Genomic DNA, 24,956 nt, shown 5'->3' with positions numbered 1-24,956 from the left:
TAGCAGGCTTTAGTAGATTTAATCTCAAATTTTCTTCTGTCATTTCTCAGGACAGTGTAGCTACACTAGACCAACTGCATGGGCATTGCTCAGTCCCCAGGTTCCTACATGTGTGCATACCGCACCGTTACCGCCAAAGCTCACCAGTTGTTGGCCGTCCCTGAGTGACACAATCCTGTCACTTAATGGCTCCTATGTGGGATAATATATAGGCTGAAAGAGCTTGTTCGCTCTTCTTCTGTCAGAAAAACTAAATGCTGTCTTGCTGTACAAGCAGCTTATGCACTTTGTCTTTGCTTTCAGTTGCAGGTGAGGATCAACACTCTCACCAAAGCACAGCTAAAAGAGAGACAACATGTGCAGAGCCTGCTTGCCCGTCTGCGTGATATCCAGATTGCTCTGGATATATAATGCATCTGAACCAATTTTCCAGCTCATGGGTAGGTTTTTTTCCCTTTCATACCATGGGAGGATGGAAGAGATGTATACATTCTCTTAGTCTATGTATGGCATTTTTATTTTATAAATTACATATTTTGCTTATTTTGTTAATACAGCTGATTAAAAACCAAACAGGAGCTAAACATAACCTCATGCTGCATTTGCAATACCTAGTTTAGGTTACCCTGACATTTCAGAAAGATAAGCAACACTGATAAGACTCTTTATTTCAAAATGTTTGCCATTAAATGAGTTAATGTCAGTAAGTCATACACTTTGACATACAAAAATACCATGCTACTGATACAGTTGAAGAATTAAATGGATTCTCCAGGCAGGAGAAATTCACAGCATTATCAGTACCCTCTAGGAACTTTGCTCTCACTTCCAGGGTGTGTTGCTGACCACTGCATAATGAGTCATGTTGGTTAATCAATGAGCTCTGCACAGTATTGAGACCATCACAAAACCAGCCCCTAACATGCTGAATCCTCTCATCCTTCTTAGATTTCTGATAAAGCGAACATCAGGTAACCCATCCTCCTTTACTAGGCCAACAGTAACCTTCAGATACTGTGAGGATGATGTTGAGGAGGAAGAAATTAAAGCTTAAAGTTGCTTTGGCCATGTCTGGATGCCATAGGCCCCAGTGGAAAAGGGGGAAAAGATTCAGTTGTCTTTCATCCACTAGAACAATTTTGCTTTCTACTGTTAACATGATGTTGAAGTTTAATCAAAAGGCCAGTCATAGCTTTGTCCTCTTGGGGTTGATGTTTGCCTTTGTTGTTTTTCTCACTGGTTTAAAGAAGTGCACATTTCTATAACCTGTGTATGGTAATATACTGCTGCAGGACTAAACTTGCTAATGCCAAGAAGTTTAACAAGACAGGTGGCTGAGAGCCACTTCAAGCTTTCAAACTGTGTAAAGTGAGGAAACATTGACTCTCGGAGCCAAATGAATTTTCTCCTGCTTGTCACCTGAACAGCCGCTAGCACCTGACTCATGGCTGAGCTACATGGCTTACAGGCCATTATCATCCCGTCCTTCCTGATGACAAGCTAAGCATACAGGACTTGGCAAACTGGACATTTGTACAACAAAATTATATTCTATTTTCTGCAGTGCGTACAAAGAAAATAAGATTTTCTTTAGGAAATCAGAGCTGGTCAAAGCGTATAGTCTCCTTGAAGCAGCACAAAACACACCCAAGGCTCAAGCAAGGAAGTAATGAGAAACCTTTCAGAGAGCAGAAAGGCAGGTTTCACAAGCATGTCCACCCCAACAGGCTCTGGACAGCAAAGTCAGTTCTAAATATTGGAGTTCCTGGACTTGAAGCAGTTCATTCCCTAAAAACAATTGATACATTGCTTTAAAACTCAATTCCTCCTCTTCACTTTGGCAGCGGTTTCTGTCAGTGCCATATAGTGCCACATTCAAGGTGTTAGATTTTTTAACTCTTCTTGAAGTTTTGCTGTAGGATGAAGATTCAGCATAGAGCTTTCAGCTCTCAGTACATTCCTTGTGTTAAGTTTGAGGGCAGAAGTTGGAGCAGATGTGAGGGTTTTTTATATTTTGGATAAGATGAAATTGTTGCTAGTCCATTACAGGATGGCCAGGTTGGCACCTGAGAGGCAACCTGGGATTTCTTCAGAGATCTGTAATATTTTTATATGCACTGTGTTAGGGCATTTCACTCCATGCAATAAAAAATGGTCCTGAAGTATCTGAAACCCTTCTGTAAATAGAGGAATTAATTCTTCAAGAATTTAGTGACAAAGCAACAATGAAGATAGATAGCAGAAAGTAAAAACGTGCTTTGGCTGCAATCTCATTGTGTCACACAAGAAAAACATCCTCTATGTCTTCCAACCCTTAATCTAAGAAGTGAAGTAACTGCCTCTCATACAAACAAAATCTTTAAGGCCTGGAATAACAAAATAAAACTATAGAATAGGACAAATAACTTTGTATTTTTTTTTTAAAGGAAATCCCAAGATGATCAGTTTCATGGTATGGAATGTAGACACAGTTTTCAGGTTTAAAATACAGTGCAAACTCCATTTTAAAAGGGACAATGTCAGGTAAAAGAGTTAAAGTTGTCTAACAGTATACAACCTGGAAGATTAATTTATTGTACTGATTCTCTCCGTTGTACATTTTGCTTAGTTTGGCCTGTGAAGCCGTACTAGCCAATTTAACTGGCGCTCTATGCATTCACAGGTTGCCTTTATACAAGAAACTTCAGCAGAGTATCTTAAAATAAAATAAATATGAGAACACATTCTTCACTCAAGGTCTGACTCAGCCTGTCAGTGTCCCTTTAAACACAGCAAATCTCTCCCTCCACCTTCCCCACTGCACCCGCACAGCCCAGGAAAGCTTAAAAGGGACTTACAGTCTCTAAGAACATAATTGTCATGTGGCACATCGAGGGGAGAACATGAAAGACTTACAGGCACAGGGTGGGACAGAAACCTCCATGGTCACCATCTTTAAAGGCAGCTGTACCCTGATACATATATATGTATATATATGGTCATTCAATTCCCTTTCTGCATTCAGCAGCATGTAAATGTAGGCCAAATATTCTCAAGTTTAACACAGCAATGACATCATCTGCTTTCCTTACCCAGGTCCTGCTGAGTGATACACACTTGTTAAGTGAGCCACTCGGTGGTGTGATCAGAGTCCCTTTGTATAGAAAACCTTCTTGCTGAGAGAGTTTCTATAGAGAGCCCAGTGCTTCTCCAAAGCGGATTTTCTGTCCAGCTTTGAGGTGGAATTTGAAGTCCTTGGGTGCTTCAAAGATTAGCACGATCGTAGAGCCTAAGTTAAATTCCCCTAAATGTTCTCCTTTCCTCATGGGGATCCCCTCCTTGTTGTTGTTAGATATGAAGCTGAAGTCATTGTAGGAACCTTTAGAGTAACAGGGACTGTTGGTGTGCAAGTCCTGAACAGAGAAGGAAGAAACTGTTACTTGAGGATTTCAGTACTCTGTATTCATTAGCACAGCTGCAGACTGCAGATATCCAGGCATTTTCAATGCAGGAACATACTTAGAATTCAAAAGTGCAACAGGAATATTAAGGAAAATAGGCTATACTGGAGACAACTCCCTTTATATCAGTCTTTGAACACACTAAGTCAGTGTGGAACATCAATCCTGTGAAATACCGTAGTTTTGGAGTAATAAAGAGTTTTAATTTTGGGGGGTAATTTTATTTTATTTTACTATACCAACCTCAACCACCAAAACCAGAAAGCTGCCAAGTACTGTGTTACTCACCTGGTCAAAGTAGATGCGGATAGAGCCCACATTTGTTGCTCCAACAGCTGTTAAAGAGAAAAACCCATGTTTCCAGTCCCCTGTAAGGACAACCCGTTCATTGTGGCAGAACAGTTCCTTGATCCAACGAGCAACTCCAGGATTCACAGACATCAGAGAGCCTGCAATTGTGAGAAAATGTTCAAGCTAAGTTGTCTGTTTTGTAGCAGTACTGTAATGCCATCTGAATGGTTAATTGTCATCTGATAGACCCTTAAGAGAGATCAGGCTAATGACAAAGGCAGAGCTAGTCCCTAGGCTCAGCCCTGATGGACAGAATTGAAAGAAACCTTCTATTAACCACATAAGATCCACCTCACAAAAGGCTATAGGCTACTAAAAGGAAGGTAAATAAAGTTCTTACAGCTTAGGAAGAGGTTTCACTGGTTAACTATCCAGCGCATGAGAGCAGCCCTTTCCAGTTCTCTTTGGTAAATGCACAGAAATGGTTACTGGGGCTGTGGCTGAAAACCAAGTAGGTAGCTATTGCTTTTCTCCCATTATGTATCATGAGACTGCACAACTGGCATGTCTCGCTCAGCAGTGGTTCATACCAGTACTTCCCTCCATAGCTGCTCTGCGTTTGTGTTCTAGGAACAGAAATGTACCTGGGAAGTGCCGGCGGTGTGACACCCTCCAGTCGGTGGGGGAGTGGAAGCAGTGATAATCCCCTGGTGCAAGGTAGATCACACAGTGATAGAGCTCATTCCCCTCCTTGGTCACTAGTTGTTGCTGAAAAGAGTTACAAGGTGGAGCTGCAAAAAAAAAAAACACCCAAAACATGCAAAGAAAGGAGTTAAAGCTGTTGTTCATACAGTCATCTACCATAGCTGAGCAGTCTGCATTAGAACCAGCACTAGTAGCAGAGGACTAAATGCAGTCCTTGTGTATTGTTTGGACTACAAGATAGATGTCGTCCAGGAATCCAATATTTCAAAGTGTTCTTTTCCCTTTACAACAGAATTAGATCCTGTATTCTTTTAGTAATTTTGGAAATCCTTAAGTTTTGGAGTTTCCCCTTCCCTAAACAGAACAGCAGAAACTGATATCCAGTGAAATTGAATTATTCTTAAAGCTACCTTTTCAAGAACAGAATTTTTCTCAAAGCAACTCTTTTAAGAACAGAATTTGTGAAGAGGCCCTAGCTTTATAAAACGACAATAGGGTTATTTTCAACATGAGCACAAATGCATCTGTTTGCAGAACTCAGTCTCTCCAGTCCCTTCGCCAGTTTAGCAAGATGTGTTGCCTCCATTTAAACTCACGGCCTTGGAGAGGAGCTGGAGGTGCAGCAGAGCAGTGTAACACAAGTCATTACAAGTACACTGCTTGCGCATCAATCTTGTTAGGAAGCAGCTTATATAATTTTTGCTAACCAGGTGCTTGGGCACAGCTCAGTCTGACAGCAGGAGTGTTATTGCCTCACTGTACTGGCAGATCTCCCAGTCAATAATAATTGTCAATATAACAATATAAAAAGGAACCAAGCAATTAAATTCAGATAATCGGAATGAGCCAGACAAGACAGTATAAAGCCACTGGCAAGAAAGAGAAGAACTAGAATAGTGATGTGTTTATTCCCGAATAAATGCAGAACTGATGCAGAACTCACCCTGGCTAAAACGCAGCTCCTCTCTGCTGATTCGAGGTCCCAAGAAAGATTCCAGAGAATACGTAACCCCTTTTACTTGCTCTACTTCACAGTTTTTTACCTGTCCAAAATTAAGGATCTTTCCATCAGAGGGACTAATCTACAGTGAAGAGAAAAAAACCAGCACTCTTTAGGAATTAATGCATTCCTCAACCTTCCATCAGCACAGAAAGCAGACACGTTCCCCTGAGGGGTGAGGGGAAGCTGGTTGTGTAGCATAAAAATCTTCATTTCCTTCTACTCACCACACTGTGCAAACAGCAGACCGGCCGCGCTTGCGGTTTCAGCTTCCTGCGGAAGAACTCGCTGAGGTTTCTGTAGTGGTGCAGATCTTCAACAGCTGCCTCCTTCATGTTCACGCCGAACGTCCAGATGTACAGGCTGTAAACAGGCTTCCGCAGCCACGTGGGCAGCTCCACCTGGTTCAGGCGACCCCAGGCTCGCGAGAGCAGGCGAGTCGGTACCGATTTGTACAAAGCAACCTAAAGGCAGAAAAATTGCGGTACGCCATTCAGTTCTGCCCACTGATGGCTTTTCTCTTGCTTCTCCCCATACCACAGAAAGGATGAAACTCTTCCTGCCAACTGCTCCCTTGAATTCAGGGGGTTACACCACACAGAATACCCTTTAACTCAGGAAAACATCAACATTGCACTTCATCCTCCCTCCATTCTGGTGACAGCAGATGAGGGACAGGATGGAATTTGCTATAACCTTACACTGAAGCGGAATCTCCGCTCACCCGCAGGCTGAAGCTCCACATTCAAGTTACTGGAAACTACCCCAATGTGACACTTACAGAATAAACAAGACATATCACATATACTACTAGAACACTCATCAGAAATGTTTAACATTATCAATATATTCATTTTTGTGAATAACCAGATGAAAATGGACTGAAAAAATAATTTCTCGGTGTTTGATGACGTGCTTCTCAGATGCATCTACTAATGAGGGTGCTTTCCACATCCCAGTAGTACACTGCTCTAATCATACTGGTACAATTAAAGAAACATACCACTGTGGATAAAGCTACAGCAGTATAAACTTATGACAGCCTTACTCCTCTCGCAACAATACAAGTTGCTAATTGCAAGAGTATAAAGCACCTTTATTCCTGTAGAAATATACCTTTGGACTGACACCAAAGCATAAGTTTTCATAGCAAGAAAAACAAATGAAACCGTGTTGGTAAGAGATACATGCTGTTGATATAAATGGACAGATGACTGTGTCTTCCTGTCGGTAATTCCAGCAGGGGACTCCTCTGGGGTTTGTGGTATGTAGCAGCAGCCAAAAAGCTGGTGTGACCGTGATGTAATCGGGGTGTGAGTGTGTGTGGACCAAGGGAACTGAACCTTCTGAAACCAGTTTTGCAAAATAATTCGTGACCTGCTCAGCTGCATTTAACTCCCGACTAAAAGTTATGGAGTCATTTATTCTCAATATTAATTATATCCTTCACAATTAAGTCTTGCTAAATACAGCCATAAACACAAACAGAAGCACACGCTGGCTGAGAGCCCGTCCAGCATATCAAATAGAGCAGATTAAGCTTTCACTCATAAATCACCATCCTGCATCACATTAAAATACAGTGATATTTCAGAAAGAAAACACCAACGTAATCTTACTTCAGATTAAAACTTCTAAAACAACAGTATCTTAGGTTATGTAAGCTGAAGTACTGAAGAAAAAATGTTTTGCTATTTGACATGCCTTATACAGCATTCATTTCTAAAATAAATTTTGCTCAGTTTTCCAGAAACAAGGAGAATATGCTGATACAACTGTGAAATCACAAAAAACGTCAAAAGTGATATTTCCTAGTATCCTCTCCTCTTCAAAAGAGCCTGGTTTTCAAGTTGATGGGGTCAAACAGAACAGTTCAATGAAACAGTCTTAAGAATGGCAATTTTGTTGCATTTTCATTTTAAATATTTGTGTGGTTGTTACATTCTGAAATTGCATGATTTGTGGGGAGAACAACCATGTGCAAGGCATCCTACACCCTGCGCTCAGCGTAAGAGCAGAGATTTGCATATCGTTTGGACAGGCTGGATTACAAATGCTCAAAGAACTTTCAGAACAAACCCTCTCTGTGCAAAAATGACAAAGAGCAAGAGATCATTTCAATGTGCCCAGGAAAGGGAACTTGCAAAGAGGTTTGGTCTGCCTTATCCCAGCCCTGATACTTTGCGGTGACTGAATTAATTCAAAAGTTTCTGTTGATTCTCTTGGGTAGACCCCTGACTCTTAGAGGACAAAGAATTTCTCTGCTACTGAAAACAAAAAAACCAAAAAAAACAAAAAAACCCAAAAAAACCAAACAAAAAAATCACTTGCCTGTGAAGCAATTAGTCAACACAACTATGAACAGCAAAAACTAAAGGGAAACATGAACTGCATCTTTGCTTTCACACCAGTGATGATCACCCTGTTCTGTACTAAGGATTTTCCACCCAGTTGCTGGTATAAAACAGCCAACGTACACGAAGCGCAAGAGACGCCTGCTGACACTTACCCTGCTCATAGGCCTCCATCCCACTCTGGTCAAGGGTTTAAGAGCACCGAAAGGCAGAAGATAATAGAGAATAGTCAGAGGCCAAGAACGGAGTTTCAGAGCAGGCCTAGACATACAGTTCAGCTGGCCCAACCTTCGCCTCAGGGCCAGCTGGGGAAATTGCAACCTGCAAGATCACATACACAACATCAGGGTCAGCCATCACAGTGTCAGAACCACCAGCATCCTGACTTAAATCCTGGCTGGGGAGTGTCCTCCCCATGTTGCTGAAAGCAGGATGCAACTGGGATACAGCTATGTGTGCACACAAACTGCAAGTGGTACACTCTGGCTGCTCTGCACAGCTCGCTCTCTTGCTGGATTATGTGATACGAAGGCTGAACTATTAAATAGTGTCTATGTCTTTCCAAGATGGAAAGAAGCTGAGAAATTAAAAGGAAATTTTCTTGCCAACACGTCCTTTTCAAAACTTGGATCAGAATTAAAATACCATGCAGGCAACTGTCACCACTTCGGGATGCAAGATGGTGCTTTTGGCTCAGAGATCTTTTCTGCAGTGAACGCAATTCCTTTCCACCCAAGAATTAATAAATAAAAAGCAGAATGATCTGTGCATCACCACGCAAGGAGAAAAAAATCCCCCAAAAAACCCCTGAGGAGATTTAGTGCCATCTCAGCAGGGGTAAAGCCGGTTTTCTCAGCGGGAGGTGGGGTGGACTGGACATGGGAATAGGAAGGGACAGGTCCCACCCTTCCCACCCCCAGCCTGCGGGTGCTCCGGGGCTGGAGCGGGGTCCCGCTCTCCCCCCCCTCACTGCGGTCGCTCCCGGACCAATCCCCGCAGAGCTGCGTCCTGGCAGCTGACTCCAGAGCCCTCCGGCTCCTCTCTGCCTTGGCCTCGTTTCACAGCAGCCCCTCGCTAATTTTTCCGTTCTCCTAGTGATGGAGAGTAGAAAGGAGAGGAGTGAAACCTTCTCGTTCCCCTTGTCATACCACAGCGTGCCCTTCTCTGCCAATTCAATGCATAAGGAGCTTTATAGTAATTAGGCCAAACAAAAGCTTTGCAGATGGCTGTCTCTGCCCAGAAACCCTCCCGTCCTCCCTCCCTGCTTTCTCCCTGCAGTCACCTTTCCTGCAAAGCAGAAAATACAGAACAGTACCTGAAACGAGTTCTCCTATTTGGTGTACCACCGGCAGAGCCAGCCGGGCCTGGACTCTCCAGTTGTGGGTGCTGGTCCCCGGCACAGCTGCTGCTGCCGCCGTTCCCTGAACGCAGCCTCCGGACATGAATCTTAACTTTGCGGAGGTTGTAGCAAGAGGGTGGAGGGTTAGATAAAGCTTTATAGCATCTCACCATTTCCCTGTGTGCAGATCTGGTCCCTGCAGGGTGTTTGACTGACACATCGTCAGGGTGACGGTTGGTTGCAAGGCTCAGTCTTTTTTCCTCTACCTCTCTTTTCTTTGTTTGCTCCGGCACAGGAGAGAGGACACGGCGTCACAGTTCCTAATTGCCTCGCTGGTTTGTCTCTGGATTCCCCCTCTTGCTTCCCACTTGAATCTCTGCTACGAGGGTTGCAGCTATTGCAAACAAACAGGCATTGTGTCATATTTCAACATCCCGCTACAAATCCGACTCCGCACAAGATAAAAACGAGCTGTCCGTATAAGCGGTCCTTGCTTCTCGCTAGTCAGGGTGGCCATTGAAACTCAACTCTCCAAAATCCCCCCTGCAGTCTGGGGCTGCCGGGCAGCGACGCACTCCAGGAGCAACCCGCCGGCCTTGCACAGCACCCAGAGCTGCGAACGCGAGGCCGGGAGGAGGAGCGGGGCGGAGAAGAGGAGGAGAGAATTCCCAGCTTCAATTCTGCAGTGCAGCAGCGGCCACTTAAAGAGTTCTGGGCACTGGGCACCAAAAACCCTTTCCCACTTTCCTGCTCTTAAGGTTCAGCTTGGAAAGAAAACAACAAAGGAATGTCTTTCTATTTTACAGCCCTTGCCAGACACCAGCATCCATTTCCAGAAGTCTCTTTCCATCTCAAAAGACTCACATAGGGAGCAGGTAAAGGATATTCTACAAATACCCAGACACATAATGAAATAAGCCAGTTTTAAGGCTGGGTGTAAAAGCAGCATTAACGTGTACATTATGTGACTGCCAGCACTGTCACAGTTTTTAGGTCCCGTAGAACTAAAATAAAAAACATGAGTAAAGGAAGCTGTGTTTTTGTTGTTGTTAAGACAAAAGGCTGCAGTATTTCTATCTGAGCATTCTGAATATACACAGAGGGAAATTTCTGTCTTTGATCCTGCGGATCACACCTCCAGAGATTTTCTGCATTTCCTGTTGACTGGATTTTGATTGTTAAGGGAGCTTGAAACTGGACTGCTGGTTCAGAAAGTGGAAGTCAGCTGGCTACATCTCACCTCAAGATAAAACCAAATACCCAGAACAGTTTAGGGGCTAACTCTCCAGTAGCTATCCATTTTACTTACATTTTCTGTTAAAGTCTGGGTTAAAAAAAAAAAAAGTTAATTCTTTCCAAAGCTCTCTAAACACCCTGAAAGCTGTATACCTAATAGAGTAGATAAAAAAGAGCACTAGTCCTCTGATGTGAGGGAAAGGGTTGTGCTGTGTTAGGGGTAAGGCAGGAGAAATGAGAGGGCCAGCAGGAAAAAGCAGAATTAACTAGCTAATGGCATCCCATACTCAGGCCTTGAAAGGAAAATATTCTAGCAAGAATTGTCTATTTTGATTGGCAAAACAACTCTGGAGTCCCTGCATTAAAGTATTTTTTTCCAGGAAGAAAACTGCTATATAGTATTCTATATCCTGGGAAGTTCCAAGACCTGTGTGTATGTTGTTTTAAGTGGAATTTTAACAATTGCATATTAAAAAAAAAGTTAACTGAAATAAGGTACATTTAAAATCAACTGAAAGCACTCAAAACATACTCCTTCTTCCGTGAGCCATGTGCCAACATTTTTTATTTTTCTTTTTAAATACCATTCAGTCTTTGGCTGGCACAAGTAACTCCCACACAACAAAAATGAAGCCATCTGTGTAGCAAAGTGATGAACGCAGTTACCCAAATCCCATCAAAATTCCAAGAAAAGCAACAAGGAGCACAGGGAGCTATTCCTCTTGATTTGCCAGCAACATTAGAAATTACCACCACGAAATACTAAACTTTAAATAGAAACAAGCAAAACTGACAACATCATTTCAAAAGGCCCCTCAGCAGACCAAGATGGAAATAATTTTCCCACTGAACACACGTCTTAACAAAACTGTGGAGAGAAAGGAGCTCGTCTGGCAGCTCCCCGGTCTCATCTCCTCCTTCCAGGACCTTCACCTCTGCATGACTTTGCAGAAAGACAACAGAGCAAACAGAAGTCTCATCTGCATTTTCTTCAGTACTCTTAAGGATAAGGGAAGTAAACCCACAAGCTCGCTCAGTAGAAATCCAATCTCATCCCCCAAAACGTTTTCAAGAAATTATTATGTTCTAGACTGAACAAGCCCAACTCTGTGAAAGCATGGAGCAAGTTTAACAGCTCACCTGCTCCCTAAACATGAATGGACATTGAAATGTTCTACAGCCTAACACAGAGGGGACTACCACCCTTCAGTTCAAAACAAAGTGTGGTGCAAGAGAGATTCCTCTCCTAGGAGGGAGAAATATTGGCATTAAAACCTTTTTTTTTCCTCTACTTCTTCAAAAAGACCTGAGTTCAGATGAGTAAAAAGACCTGTGTTTGTCTTAAGTTCTGTTCTGCTGACCTCGTTATATTCACCAAGATGCAAATGCCCGAGTCCTGCTTAAACACTGACATTTATGGCAAGTTGCCATCCCTGTTGTGGTTGCCTCAGAAGCAACAGATGGTTCCTACAGTGCCAGAAGGCTAAAAATCCACCCTGACTTTACCTGCTTTCCATGGGGAAAGAACAAGAACTGGTGATCATGACAGGAGCTCATAAAACAGCATCTCAATAGCTAGACTTCTTGGATGCAGGCAGTGCCACAAAGCCTGTGTTACTGGCTTGGACAAGAATCTTAGGATTGTGGGTTTGTAGGAGGTTGGATATCAGTACTGAACTTCCTCACCTGTCTCAACTCCTCCAGAATCCACAGTAGGTAAATCAAAGAAGCAGTTACCAGCAGGCACAAATCCCTGGAGAATTATTATCTAATAGACAACTGCTAATCTGCCAGCTGTATAATACTGTTCTGCTCTGTCAGCTCAAATAAGCGTCAAATCTAGTGACCCCATTTAATTACCTCAAGCCCTTCCCTCAAGTTTTAAAAAACAAAAAAGCAAGGAAGACTAACATGCAACTGAACTTCAAACCTGAAGTCTCAATTTTAAATCATAAGCATGAATCATCAGGCTTGGAATGCACTAGTCAAAGTCCTCATCTGGTCACACTTTCTACATTTGGTAACAGAACTACTATTTAAAAAATGCACTGTACGCATCCAAATGCTGTATTCTATTTAAATGCCAGCAAAAATAAGGCCTTGCAATCAGGGGAGAAGTACTCGGTGACCGTTTATGAAAGGTCCCATTCCTTTCCCAGCAGGATGTGTTTAATTTGAGACACGTAATCCCTGCTCCAGAGCCAGGCAGGGGCTCCTGAGCTCCGAGAGCACAAATCTGCTCCGGTGCTGCGGGGAAGCCCGGGCCAGAGCTGGCAGCTGCCGCCCCACGTGATTTTCGAGTAGCGCCTTCACTTCCAGCTTGGCCAGGGACGCGTTGGCCAACCGGCCCGTTTTCCTCAGAGTTCCCGGAGCCGGCTAACGGAACGTACCGGGCTCTGCTTTACCCACCCTCAATTCCCAACGTCCTTTACTTTTCATATGAAAAAGCCTTTCTGTAATATGTTCTTTTCTTAATTTATTGAGAGAAAACTTTTGATCATTTTCTTCTAATTTTACATTGCTGGTTTGGTTGCATTCTATAAATAGAGAGGGGAAAAAAAAGTGGTATTTTATGTAGTCATAAAAGGTTGGGTAGTTTTTTAAACTTAAACCCAAATTTTGTACAAAAAGCCTGTTATATAGTCTCAAAGATTTCTTCTGTGAAACAAGGAAAAAAGTTTTATTTACTTTTGCAAAGTGACATGAAAATTGATGACACGTGAAATACACTGTGTTATTTTAATACTTTGTAGTAATATTTTCAGTTTCACGTTTAAAAAGACAAATTTGGGCGTAAGATACCTGTTAGGCAAACTCTCTGTTCTGTAAGGGGTCTCTAAGGGAAGCACAACCCGAGTTCCATCTCCCCAACAAGCCAGACCCCGGCGGCCGAACACGCCCTCGCCACGGAGGAGTTACCAACCAGACTCTGAACTCTGATAACGGAGGCCCAAAATACTTCTCTTTAAATCTGCTCAGAGATGACTCACGAGAGACTTTGGAACACCTTTCCTGAGAGCTCCAGCACGTCAGAGAGCAGCGATCGATGGCCTCGACCCGCCCGCCCTTACCTGCCCAGCGCGGCCTCCTCCCGCTCCCGCCGCCCCGCGGTGCTGAGCCGGTGCTGAGCCGCCCTTGCAAAGCGGTTTTCGGACACGTGAAGGAAGCAGCGGTTCACCCCCAGCCCCAGCCGGCCGCAGCTCTCCCGCCCCCGCGGGGCTCCGGGGCCGAGCCCCCCGGCCGGCCGGCCAGGGGATGGGGACGGCGGCCCCACCCGCGCCCCCTCCCCGGCGCGTCCCCACGTACCTCCCGGCGGTGGCGGCACGGCTCGGCACGGCACGGCACGGCTCGGCACGGCAGCACAACCGCTCGCTCCCCGGCGCCGCTGCCGGCCGGTCCCGGCCTTAAGGAAGCGGCGCGGGGCCGGGACCCTCCCCCGCCTCGCCTCCCAGCCACTGGCGCTCCGGAGCCGCTGCCGTCCCGCCGGGCCCCGGCCCCTTCGGAGGAGGAGCCAGGGCAGGAGAACCGAAAAGGAAGAGCAAGCGGCGGGGAGCGGAACACGGCGACAGCACCCGGGGCGGGGGCCCGCAGCCCGGCGGGACGGGGGGTCTGCCCAGGGCACCCGGGCGCTCCGGGGGAACCAGAAGGTCCTTTCGGCACCGTTCAGTTTCCCAAGGAGCCACTGGCCAAGACAGAGAAAACGGCTGTGTGGGGAACAAGGCACCGGAGCGGGTGCCGGACGCTCCCCCGAAGCAAGGAAGTGCTCTGCAGCCCCACGAAGTGCTCCTGAAACGCTCAGATAAATTGCTCCATAATCCCAGCAAGATGCTCAGGAGGTTGTACAGGACAGAACAGACTTACACAGTCAAAAAGCGATCTCGCTGGTCAGATTAAAAAAGTATTGTTTTTACACAATTCGATCTCCCAGGACAGCTGAGAAAAACATTTATACCATCACACCCTTCACACGTTTTGATACTGTTGAAATTGAATCCCTTTTAACATTTCCTGACCATCTTTCTCACATGCATTGGGCAACTCCACAAGCATTTTTTAATTGTAATTGCATGTTTGCTCAAATCTCCAACCATCAGAACATGGGAGCAAGAACGAAGAATAAGAGACCAACCAACAGGAGATTATGTTTCATTCTTCCAAAATTGGAGTTAAAAAATGAGAGGTTTTTCCATTATTAGTTCTTTCCTGAACTTGATACACACCTCTTATCATAATACTAAATGTCTGTCTCCTCTGGGCCAAGAAAAGCACCTTCTGTATTGTACTGCCAAACCAGCATCCAGTGTCCTCTGTTGCACAAATACCAGCGGTTTTAAATATCAATTGGAAAGACTGTTGTTCTTACCTCTGGAGAATCAAGACCCGAAACTCAAGCACTTCCCCACTGTATTAAGCTGCTTTTATGTGGTCCATGGCAATAACCTGAGGTTCGAACAAGATGGAACTGTGTATTAATCTGTCATCTGCATTATCAGATGTCACTACAGCTCACTTCCCTTACAGCCTCACTGGCTTCCTGCTGCACATCACCCCACCAAACACTGCTTTGTTTAGACAAAACAGAACAAACTAGGGAAGCAAAGCACAACTACAAGAAGTTCCTCTCTCTAGATTGTTCATGTGGTCACTCCATCCATCCAAACTCACTCTTTGGCCAAGGTTTCCCCGAGTAATTCTTCCATCCTGAGAAGAGGCAAAATGCCTCTGGTTAGCATCTGAACGAGATGCCATTCATGCAGATCCCAGCCAGGAAATGTTCTGTGACAGCAAGGATTTGAAACAATAAGCTTCCATCCAACAGATAAATATCTACCTGTCTCCCACCAAGTCCTCTGCTTTACCTCATCTAATTAAATGAAAGCTGATCCTCACTGGTATTCACAGTAGGAGACACACTAAGGCGTTAATCAGCTCAAGCTATTAGCAACATAATGTCTCTTAAGAAAATTATAGGAAGAAAAGGTCTATGCTAAAGAAACAATAGTTTTGTCTTTCCCCATGGAAAAAACTTAAGGGGCACTTAAAGCAGGTTTTTCCCCCCCCCATTCTTTTACAAAGTTTGAGCAAAACAAAAACAGGAGTATACTCTTTTTCATCAAAAACTATGCGCACTTTATGACGATCCCAATGTGTTCCCTGCTTGCACGGCATGACGCTGATCACCTGTTCCACGCCCGTCTCCATCTGCCTGACACGCAGAGCTGGCAGACGGTGCGTGTTCTCACGTGAACACGAGGCTGGCGCTGTGGAATCGGAGCTTCACGGCAGCAGCCTCGGCAGCGAGGGCATGTGCAGCAGTCTTTTGTTCTGTGTTACTCTTTCAAAGCCCATTCAATTGCACTCTTTGCCAATGCAAAGGCTTATTCTGCTCTAAAAACACCCCTCTTTTCCACACTCCTCAGTGTGCTTCCAGGAACACAAAAAGCAGAATAGCAGAAAATGACAGGTCAGCAAAAAAGACACTCCACTTTCCAATAAAAAGGAACAATGCAGCTCTTATTTATCTTGAATCCTACATTGTTTGGAATGTTTCTTGCAATGCCTGAACACAGTTTTGCTTTTTCCTCACAACTGTCAAGCTTCCTTTGCCACCCACAGAAGCATTCAACAGAACTTAAGCATATGTGAAGGGACTACGAAGCTTTGGAGTCCTGTGTATGTTTGAAATTCTTTGTGTGATTCCTCACTGCAAAAAACAAATCCTTTAGAGCTGTTTCATCAAAAGAAATACTTCTAGCTTCACCAAATAGTAAGAAACCAGCATATCAATGTAATGAAAGAAAGCGAATTTAATAAGGGAACTACCCAATTTCATACCTAAAAGTATGAACAATAACAAAAATTGTTTTCAAGTATCAAAACTGAATTGACATTGCCTTTTAAAATAAATACTCCATGGACACTTACCAGTTCTTTTTTAATCAGAATATAAAACCTGTTTGAAATAAGCTTCAGCAGGAAAAGAATATACAAAAGACAGATTTACAAACCAATTCCTCAGGAGCTATCAGAGCCTAAGCTGCCAGCATCTGTGCTGTCTGGATCCTACCTGATTTGGGTCACTAGTGAAAATGAATTTAGGGATTCCAGCCTAGTCCCCCACAGGCATGTGGCCAAACCACTCACAGACTGGCAGTGTGCTCAGGAATGTAAAGAAAGGAGATGCTAAAGGTCATGCTGAAACATCTTCTACACAATCCCAGAATTTTTAACTCCTTACCTTCAGAAATGGCCCCGAAGCAGGCACTCACCTGGCTGTTTGGGAGAACACCACATGTGCTTCGTCTAACATGGAGTTGTACAATATACTGAATATTTCAAAGGAGATACAGCAGTTATAGGAAGTTATGAAATATTTCTTACTTCACTGCTGCCATGGATAGTTGACCTGTGAATCTGATATACATACTACAATTCCACAATAATTTCTAAACTCCTTGGAATCCAGAAGAAAAACGCAAAAATCCCTCAGGATCAGCAATTACAGCCATTATAGACCTAGGTGCTACCTACTAAAAAAGGCCTTGCTATATATTCACAAAGAGAACAGGTAAATTTTTATTAACCCGGTATTAATTCCACCTCAGCTTCCTTGTAAACCAGGCTCTTTACTGAGGGAGATGGAGAGACGACAGCAATAAATTGAAACAGGGAAGGTTCTAACTGGATATAAAGAAAATATTTTTTACTAAGAGAATAATTAAGCATTGAAACAAGCTGCCCACTGGGATCTCTGTCCTTGCAAATTTTGAAGACCCAAGTGGCCAAAGCCCTGAGTAACCCGCTGTGAATTCAGTATTGGCCCTGCTTTAGGCAAGAGGCTGGATTACACAATTTCCATCTGAATGACTCAATGCCTGCCAAACATCTCTTTGTTCAATTGATTAACCATCCCCTCTACCTCTGATTTCACAAGTATTTAAAAAAATAAAGTGTCAACCATACTACAAGATTGAGGAGACGCCAGCAGTTCTTAATGTATCGTTACATTGACTTTAGTCACAAGTGACAGAAACTTTAGTTCCACAGTTTGTCAAAAATGCATTGGCAGTAGAAGACAAATTAAACATTCCCTTGTTGGAATGAAAGCAAAGGAGCTTTGCATCAAGCATGACAGAAGCAAAATTGCCCCAAGTTTCTTACCTTCCACTCACTTGCAAGCTTCACAGGCACCTCTATGCCCCTCTCCTCCAGCTGTTCCAACTTGTAACCCTCATATTTTCTGTATCCTGCATATCCCCCAGCTGTAGCTACCAGAACATGGAAGGGGCGCAGGCGGAAGGCTTGCCCTACTGAAGCAGTGTGAAACTTCTTCTTGTCTATAACAGGGAAGAAAAAAAAAAAAAAAAAGACTTCAGGAGAAAGAACAACTACACAGTAAAGAAAAAGCTACTATGTGCACCAAGGATGTCAGCCTAGGTGATGAAAATGTGATCAGAAATCTATGACAGAAGGTACATATAGATGCTCCTGAGTGCTCCAGTTACTGCAGCTTCCCAAGTCCCTGAAACTCCCCTGACGAACACTAACTGCTCATCTGTGCTTTTAATCTCACCCCCCTCCACATCCCTCCAACATTCTTCCCCCAAAATACATAAAATGAGTTGCCTGAAAGCACTATCCTACTTTCCAACTATGAGATCTTCTCCGTTGTTACTATACAGAATATTCGGTTGCTGGGGAACAATCTTTAACTCTGTGGAGTTTCATGCTTTTCGGTCATTAAAGCTTTCATTATCGTTTGGGAATCCCCCAGCTGTACAGCTAAGGGGAAGCAGGAAGGAAATGACCACCTGCTGGAGTGTAGGTTTGGTAAACAGGATGATATGCACATTTCTGCCGTACTACACGTTACCACATGAAAAAAATGACATCTAGTATTATGTCTGTTTCTTACAGAGAACTACCAAGCTGCTGCGGCACAACACAAGCCTGGTGTGTGACCCATGGACACAGGACAGCCGTGCCGGGCAAACCACAGCCGTGGGAGGTACTTCCCTTGCAAAACCTTCAGAGAAAACGAGTATGTTCAGGCTTAACGGGCTAAGTAAGTATGAGACTGTGCAGCTTCAATCTGCGTTGCAGCCAGCCTGAAGGTTCTCAGCAGTGAGCACAAGTCAGTACTGGACAGAGAAAATGCCCAAAGGAATTAGTTCTCAGATCCTGATTGGTGTCTTTTCCACAACAATCATTAACATGGATGAGCCGGAATCAAAAAACAATGGATTATATTTTGTTCCATCAATGTCAGGCTTAGGGTTTGACTATGAAAGGACACATTAACAACTAAAAAATTCCGTAAACAACGCATAGAGACAAAGCATAATTGCTTAATGATCTGAGGAGCTTTAGTTCTAAGTAGGAGAGTTGATCAGAAGCATTCAGCTATTCTTCATCCACCATGATGCAAAATTATGCCAAATAAAAGTAATTCTTGCTCACGTTTTGTTTTACCAAACTAATATTTTGCTTATTTATTTCCTACGGGTGTGATTAAAAACATTGTTTGAATTATATGTCCTAAAATACATCATAATATGAAAATAGCTTTATTCTTACTGGAAAAAAAAAAATCTGATTTTCCATGGAAAAAACCCCAAACTAGGCAGCAACTACAGGTACAGTTAAAAATCTAGAAAATATTCTACCCTAAAGGACAATGCTCAATAAAGGACAGAGATCATTTAGAACAGCTTAAGAAAGCTTTATAAAGAAAGACTTTTATTTATTTTGAATTTACAAAGACTCCACAACCTTCCTACCTGGCATCACTATTCCAACAGAAATGTCTGTACAGAGACCAACGATGCTCTTTAGCCCTAAAGCCTTTAACTCCCTTCCCACCACATCTTTGGTTCTGGGTGAGCAAAGCTGCTGCTTCACCAGATCCCCAAACCAAAGCCCCTCAGCGGGAGCAGCTCTTTCTGGTTTGTCCTGGGAGAGGCTGTTTCCACCCCAAGAGCCTCTACTGATTACACCAATGCAAACGTTTCTCTTCTGTGCTAGAGACCAAACCATCTGATGTTCTACAAGCCACAGCAAAACATTTAATTTGTGGATAAATGATGTGAAGAGTTGACTGTTCTCCACCTCCAGCATTAATGCAACAGCACTTCTGTAACTCATATCATAGATTTTTTTTATTCTGTAAGGACTATCCTTGATCTCTAGGCAACAAAGAGAGGCTGTTTCTATTAATCTGTGTCAGCATATTTTCAGTAATGAAATATCCGTATATGACATGTCAGACAAAGGATTCGGACAGGCAAGTTAAGCCAAAGAAATGGTTACAGAAAATGGGATCAATAACTCAGCTGGCAAGGAAAGAAAAACTGAAGACTGTATGCAGTTGTTATACTAATATATGACAACAGCTACGTGACAAGTTTACAAACAAATATTTATTAAAACCAAACAATAATATTTGATCTTCACAGCATTACCCAGCTAGAATAAGTCCAAGTGCAAGCATCATTTTAACAGTCTTAAACATTTAATGTAAACCTACTTGGATTTCCTGATTTATTAAAATTACAAGTACAGATTTAAATACAAAATGATATTTATACCTTTTCTTTCTTACAGGCCTGTTAAACTGAAGTCTGAATTCCTCAGACATCTCACAGTGAACAGCTGGCAAGAGCTGCACTACAAGGCAGGTAATACAGCTGAACAGCTTTCAACAAATTCCCACCAGGTACGTGCTGTTACTTTCTTATTATCCATTCCATATTAAGCTTGATGTTGGCCTTCACTGTCAGTCACTTCATGTCTAACATTATTTCCTCGTTTCAAGCTGACAATCAATATCATTTCAGCTGTCAGGCTCATTATTCACGAGTAGGCTAGCACAAAGCTCTCTCAGCCACCATCCACGCAGACTCTTTCACATCACCTGCATGACACTATCCAGCAAAAGACAGACACAAACATGCCTCTCCAGCTAGAAACACTCTAGAGCAACAGAACACTTTAAAAATGTTGCAGGACATGCAAAACCACTAAACTGACACAAAACAGTTTCAAATTTCAAAATACTCTCTCTGCTAAATTGTATTGTATCTTTTAAAAAGTCATTTTTCAACTGTAGACTCCTCAGAAAACTAAGTAACATGCAGAAGTTAATGAAGAAAAATGAACCTACAGTTAATGGGTTTTAATTTGCTATACAGAAGTCATCTTCACTATAAAAAAAGATTAGATGTTTGGACAAGTTTAAAAGCTATAGGTAAAGAGATTCCATTATATACGTTCTTCCCCAGAGTCCTCCTTTCTCTATAGCACCTGTTATTAGAAAAGAAACAATTGCATGGCTTATTAATAAGCCCCAACAGAGATATTCCTGACTTGGGGGGCTGACATTCCCCCATATGGGATCCACTCTGCCTTTCCAGTTGTAGCCAATACTCCTCTGGCTACACAGCATCCAAACTGCCATCCAGATTTGCATCTCTGGAACGCTCCTCGTACCTGTAAAATCTTTGTGTAACAGATGGCACTTCTGAAAGAACAGAGAAGCAGCTTTCAACCATGGCTAGGGATGCTCTTTGTCTAAAATGCTCCTCTTGTTAAAGGAAATTATTTCTGTTTTTTATTTTTATTGCTACAACATTTGCTATTCAAGTATTCCAAAACAGCTGAGAAACAATTAATAACCCCTCATAAGAAATCTTATTAAATAGGTAAATATAATTCTTTTACTGTCTAGAATACAGGACAGTAAAGCATGATTTGCAAGCTTATGTCTATGGAAATATCATGAATTGAACAGGTCTGTGATGCTGGACTCTCATTTCTGCCTTTATCTCAGGAATTTCATATTCACCAATATGTGACCATAACTTGCCTAACTGTGAGTAACCCTGAATTTAAAAACACCGGGTAGATACAAGCCACCACTTACCACTGAAAAACGTCCGGGAAGGTGGCTGCTTCCACAGGACTCCAGTTCTGACCCCCAGGTGCTCGTATATAAGGAAGTTATAGCTCGTCAGCAAACTGCAAGTACAGCAAACAAGAAACAGTTGCTTAACCACAAAAGTTTAATAATGCAAACATAAGCAGCTCAATGCAGTGATAATCTTATATTCAGAACCTGAATAACACTGGGAGGAATTATCCTTGAAGCGTCGTAAAGTTCTCACTGAGCCTATTCCCTTCTGGCCTATTCCTTCCCTGAATAAAAACAACTAGACAAACAAACCTGACAATCCAACTGCTCCTGCAGATATTTATTTAATGTAGCATCTATTTTATATTTTCTTCTTCTTACCAAATATTGATATATGTTCCTCTTGAGCTCAGTTCTCTTGTAACAGTGATATTCTTCTGAGCATTGTATCTGGTTATCTTGGCAAGAGCCCTTTTTGGGCAACTAGTTACACTGTCATTATGTATCATATCTTGGCCTGTTTGGAGTTCCAAAATACTTGTGATTGTGAATACAAACTGAGTCTTTTTAAAAAAGCAAGCGAATATCATCTAGTTTCATCTTGTTTTACGGGCTGCCCTGGCCGACATGTTTAGTAATCTATTTGCTACTTTTTTTTTTAAATAAGTGATAACTGATGAGAGTTACTGCTCTCTAAATCTGCTTCCAGTTTAACCGACCGATTTTATCCAACAGCATGCAAACAACTCCTTTAAGGTCAGTAAATTGCTTGTATTTTGCTGAGGAAAACAAAAATCTTTAAGCAAGATTACTGACAAGAAAGGTACACAGCACAAGGATCACCATCCTCTGTAACAACACAGCCAACACACTGACTTCCACCCAAAGGCAGTGGTTATAATGGGCGAAGTTGAATTCAGCCGTGCTGATCAAACGAACTCTGCTTGCAAATGTTGTGGTAAATTTTGTAACGATCATTTATCCCTTGGGATGATTCCATCTCCACCAGGCTGCTACACAGGTGTGTCATTTAGGAACCTCCTACAATAGCAACTACCTTACAAGACACTTGAATTGGGTTCATGTATCTCCTTTGCCATGCTGATGGGGAGGAGGAGTATATAGAACAGTAATGGATTCTGTGAAGAAGGAATGTCATTTATTAAACCAACTGGTATAGCTGGAAAAGTAAAAAGGCTGCCAGGCACAGCAGTTCTTCTTTGGAATTTGTCTCACCACTCTGTGCGCTGGTGAACTGCAATGCAAGCCGCTCTGCCACTCTGGAAACAGATAAAATGGACCTTTAACTGGCCAACACATGGAAAAGGTTCAACCAGGATTTTTCATGTATTTAATATATACCATTTCTTCTTTCTAATGACTCTGAGAAGGACCCATCCAACTGTACAAGAACTATTCCTGTTGGCAGTCTGTAAATAAGCAGGCTTAGACAAGCACTCGTGGATGGCACGGCAGGACCCCGGGGGGAGCCAGCCCGTGTTCTCACCCAACAGGCTCAGGCCTTGGGAAGAGCCAGGTCTGGCAGGTCCCTGTGCAACCTCCTCATTCCCTGGGTGCAAATGCCACAGCTGGGACAGCTGCATTTGGCCCCCTGGCCCTTCAGCTGCTCTTGATCAGATACATGCCAAGTACAGAATTACTTCATTCGCTTACAAGCTACTACATCATTTAGGGTGATTCAATTCCAGGAAGTGATTATTAAGAATATTAAGAATTAATTTCAGGTGTCTACTGAGTTACATTTACGCATTATCTCTTCATTTAGAAAAGGAGTCTGCAAATACTGGATTTCTTGTCAAGAGAGTAGACACTCGCTAACAATATTTTCATATTAGCCAAGGGCAAATCACTATAGGTTTCACTTATCCCCACAAGGCGGTGTCAGTAATATTTCACTCTGCCCCTCAGCTTCGCGGTCTCTATTAAAACCACTAAATTAACCCGAATGTGATGGAACAGGCCTTCCCCAAAACGGAGTCCTGTAACCAGGTGCTAAACACATCACGCTGCTGCCTTATCTCCTGGGATATTATTTCCTTAGCAAGACAGAAAAAGAGTCCCACACTGCTGCAGAACCTGTATGTTTTACATAGCAACATGATGTAATTTTATAATGAACGAGGTCAGCTGATCCGCATGGGTCATACACCAGACCTACACTAATTTGCGGTATTACAAGGCCTGTTTTACAACATATTAAAACACCTGGGATAAAAGGAGTACTTGCCCATCAGCAAGCTGGGAGCCTGTGGGCTACTTCTAAGGGATTCAAAAAACTAAGAACTAATCCAGCTAGCATTAAACTTAAATTTACCAGAAGAGTTTTTAGAAGTCAGAGGAAAAAATATTAAAACTTAGCTACAGCCTAAAGCACTAGTATTCTCAAGACATATACTAGTCTTGATACATAACCATGTAAAAAAAAAAGCATAGCCAGAAAAAAAACCAGCTGTGTTGGCTTCTCAGGAGCTGTTCAGGTGGCCTGGGCAGAGCAGGACACACCGGGACTTGGTACTTCAGCAGAGGCCTTCACAGAGGAGGGGTACAACAATTAATTGCAGACCCTAAGCTCTTAGAAAATGTTTTTTAGCGTCTGTCATGGGAAAACAAGTTTCCTCCTTACTCTGAAATCTGTCTCAAAATAGGTAGAGATGCCCAGACTAAATAGTTCACTGTCAGCCTCACCTTCCCTGCTCCTGACAGCCTGACCTTGATGGTCCAAGTGTGTTGGAGAGTGCTGGCCTCCCGCCTCGGCCAGCCAGCCGGGGGCCGCTGGCGCGGGAACTGCTGGGACCCCCCGGCGACCTCAGCGGCCGCGGGGCGAGGGACCGAACCCCCTTCCCGGGCACCGAGGCCGGATGGTAATCCCACGCTCTGCGCGCCGAGCGTTTTCTCCGGGTTTTGAGAGTGAAAGCGGAGTAAGGGGACGGTGTGTTGTAAGGACACAGGATTGTATCCTACAAACAGCATTCTTAAAGCTGAGCCGTTGCTGTGAAAAGCAGCAGCTGTCAGAGAACATCTGGAACCGGCTGTCGGTTCCCACCAGGTGCTTCTCAAATCCGCCCTCCCCGGGGTTACATAACCGTGGGGGCAGCACCTGCCCCCCACTACCAATTTTCTACTAAACACGTACACGCTTACAACTACAGGCTATGAGACCGAGTTAAAATTATACAAGACCACGCGCTTTTCTTGCTTAGAAAACATTAAACCTTCGTCTTGTTTTCCAGCTTGGAGAACGAGGCCAAGACTCCTCGCACATGCCCAGGGCACAGGGCCGAGGCGCCACTAACAACCGCATCTTCCCCTCGGCAGGGAAACGCCAGAGAAGGGGCAGCCGGAGGGGAGGGGGCGGCCGGAGGGGAGGGGGCGGCTGCGGCCCCCGGCGCGGGGCAGGCCGGGCCGCCGCCCGGCTCCTCCTCACGCCCCCCCGCCCCTCGGGGTGCCGGCTGTCAGACAGCGGCTGCCGCTTCGCCCCCAGCTCTGCCGGGGCCGGACAGCCCCAGCCCCAGCCCCAGCCCCAGCCGCAGCCGCCTCGCCGCGGGGCAGCGCGAGGCCGGCCCGCCCGCCGTGCCCGTACCTGCTCCGCCGCAGCGCGGCCACGCCGCCCCACGCCACGGCCGCCGCCATCTTCCCGCTGCGCCGCCGCCGCGTCCTCTGC

General features: G+C 43.9%; 2 protein-coding genes across 7 annotated transcripts in view; one reads left to right on the top strand and one right to left on the bottom strand.

Annotated features, from left to right (window-relative positions):
• Positions 1 to 977, top strand: part of SFI1 (SFI1 centrin binding protein) — a 27,718-nt gene extending 26,741 nt beyond the window's left edge. For all 4 annotated transcript variants that reach the window (XM_065646248.1, XM_065646251.1, XM_065646250.1 and 1 more), the window contains one exon: positions 304 to 977. In XM_065646248.1, the coding sequence (XP_065502320.1) occupies positions 304 to 411 (108 nt within the window). In that variant the 3' untranslated portion in view covers positions 412 to 977. The remainder of the gene's footprint in view (positions 1 to 303) is intronic.
• PISD (phosphatidylserine decarboxylase) lies at positions 503 to 24,956 on the bottom strand. Of its 3 annotated transcripts, none has more exons than XM_065646253.1 (8): positions 24,876 to 24,956; positions 21,287 to 21,381; positions 17,527 to 17,702; positions 5,664 to 5,900; positions 5,380 to 5,518; positions 4,376 to 4,522; positions 3,729 to 3,889; positions 503 to 3,392 (listed from the first exon to the last, which is right to left on the bottom strand). In XM_065646253.1, the coding sequence occupies exons 1-8, from the start codon at positions 24,923 to 24,925 to the stop codon at positions 3,168 to 3,170; spliced, it is 1,230 nt and encodes a 409-aa protein (XP_065502325.1). In that variant the 5' UTR covers positions 24,926 to 24,956; the 3' UTR covers positions 503 to 3,167. The 3 variants fall into 3 exon arrangements, with proteins under 3 accessions (XP_065502325.1, XP_065502326.1, XP_065502324.1); XM_065646254.1 differs by lacking the exons at positions 17,527 to 17,702; positions 21,287 to 21,381; positions 24,876 to 24,956 and adding exons at positions 7,946 to 8,111; positions 9,300 to 9,523; positions 13,672 to 13,769; XM_065646252.1 differs by lacking the exons at positions 17,527 to 17,702; positions 21,287 to 21,381; positions 24,876 to 24,956 and adding exons at positions 7,946 to 8,111; positions 9,106 to 9,302.

Source organism: Caloenas nicobarica, chromosome 16 (assembly GCF_036013445.1).
Source record: "Caloenas nicobarica isolate bCalNic1 chromosome 16, bCalNic1.hap1, whole genome shotgun sequence".
NCBI classification, from domain to species: Eukaryota; Metazoa; Chordata; class Aves; order Columbiformes; family Columbidae; genus Caloenas; species Caloenas nicobarica.
The sequence above is the reverse complement of the archived record's forward strand: the minus strand, read 5'-3'. Positions and strand labels throughout refer to the sequence as shown.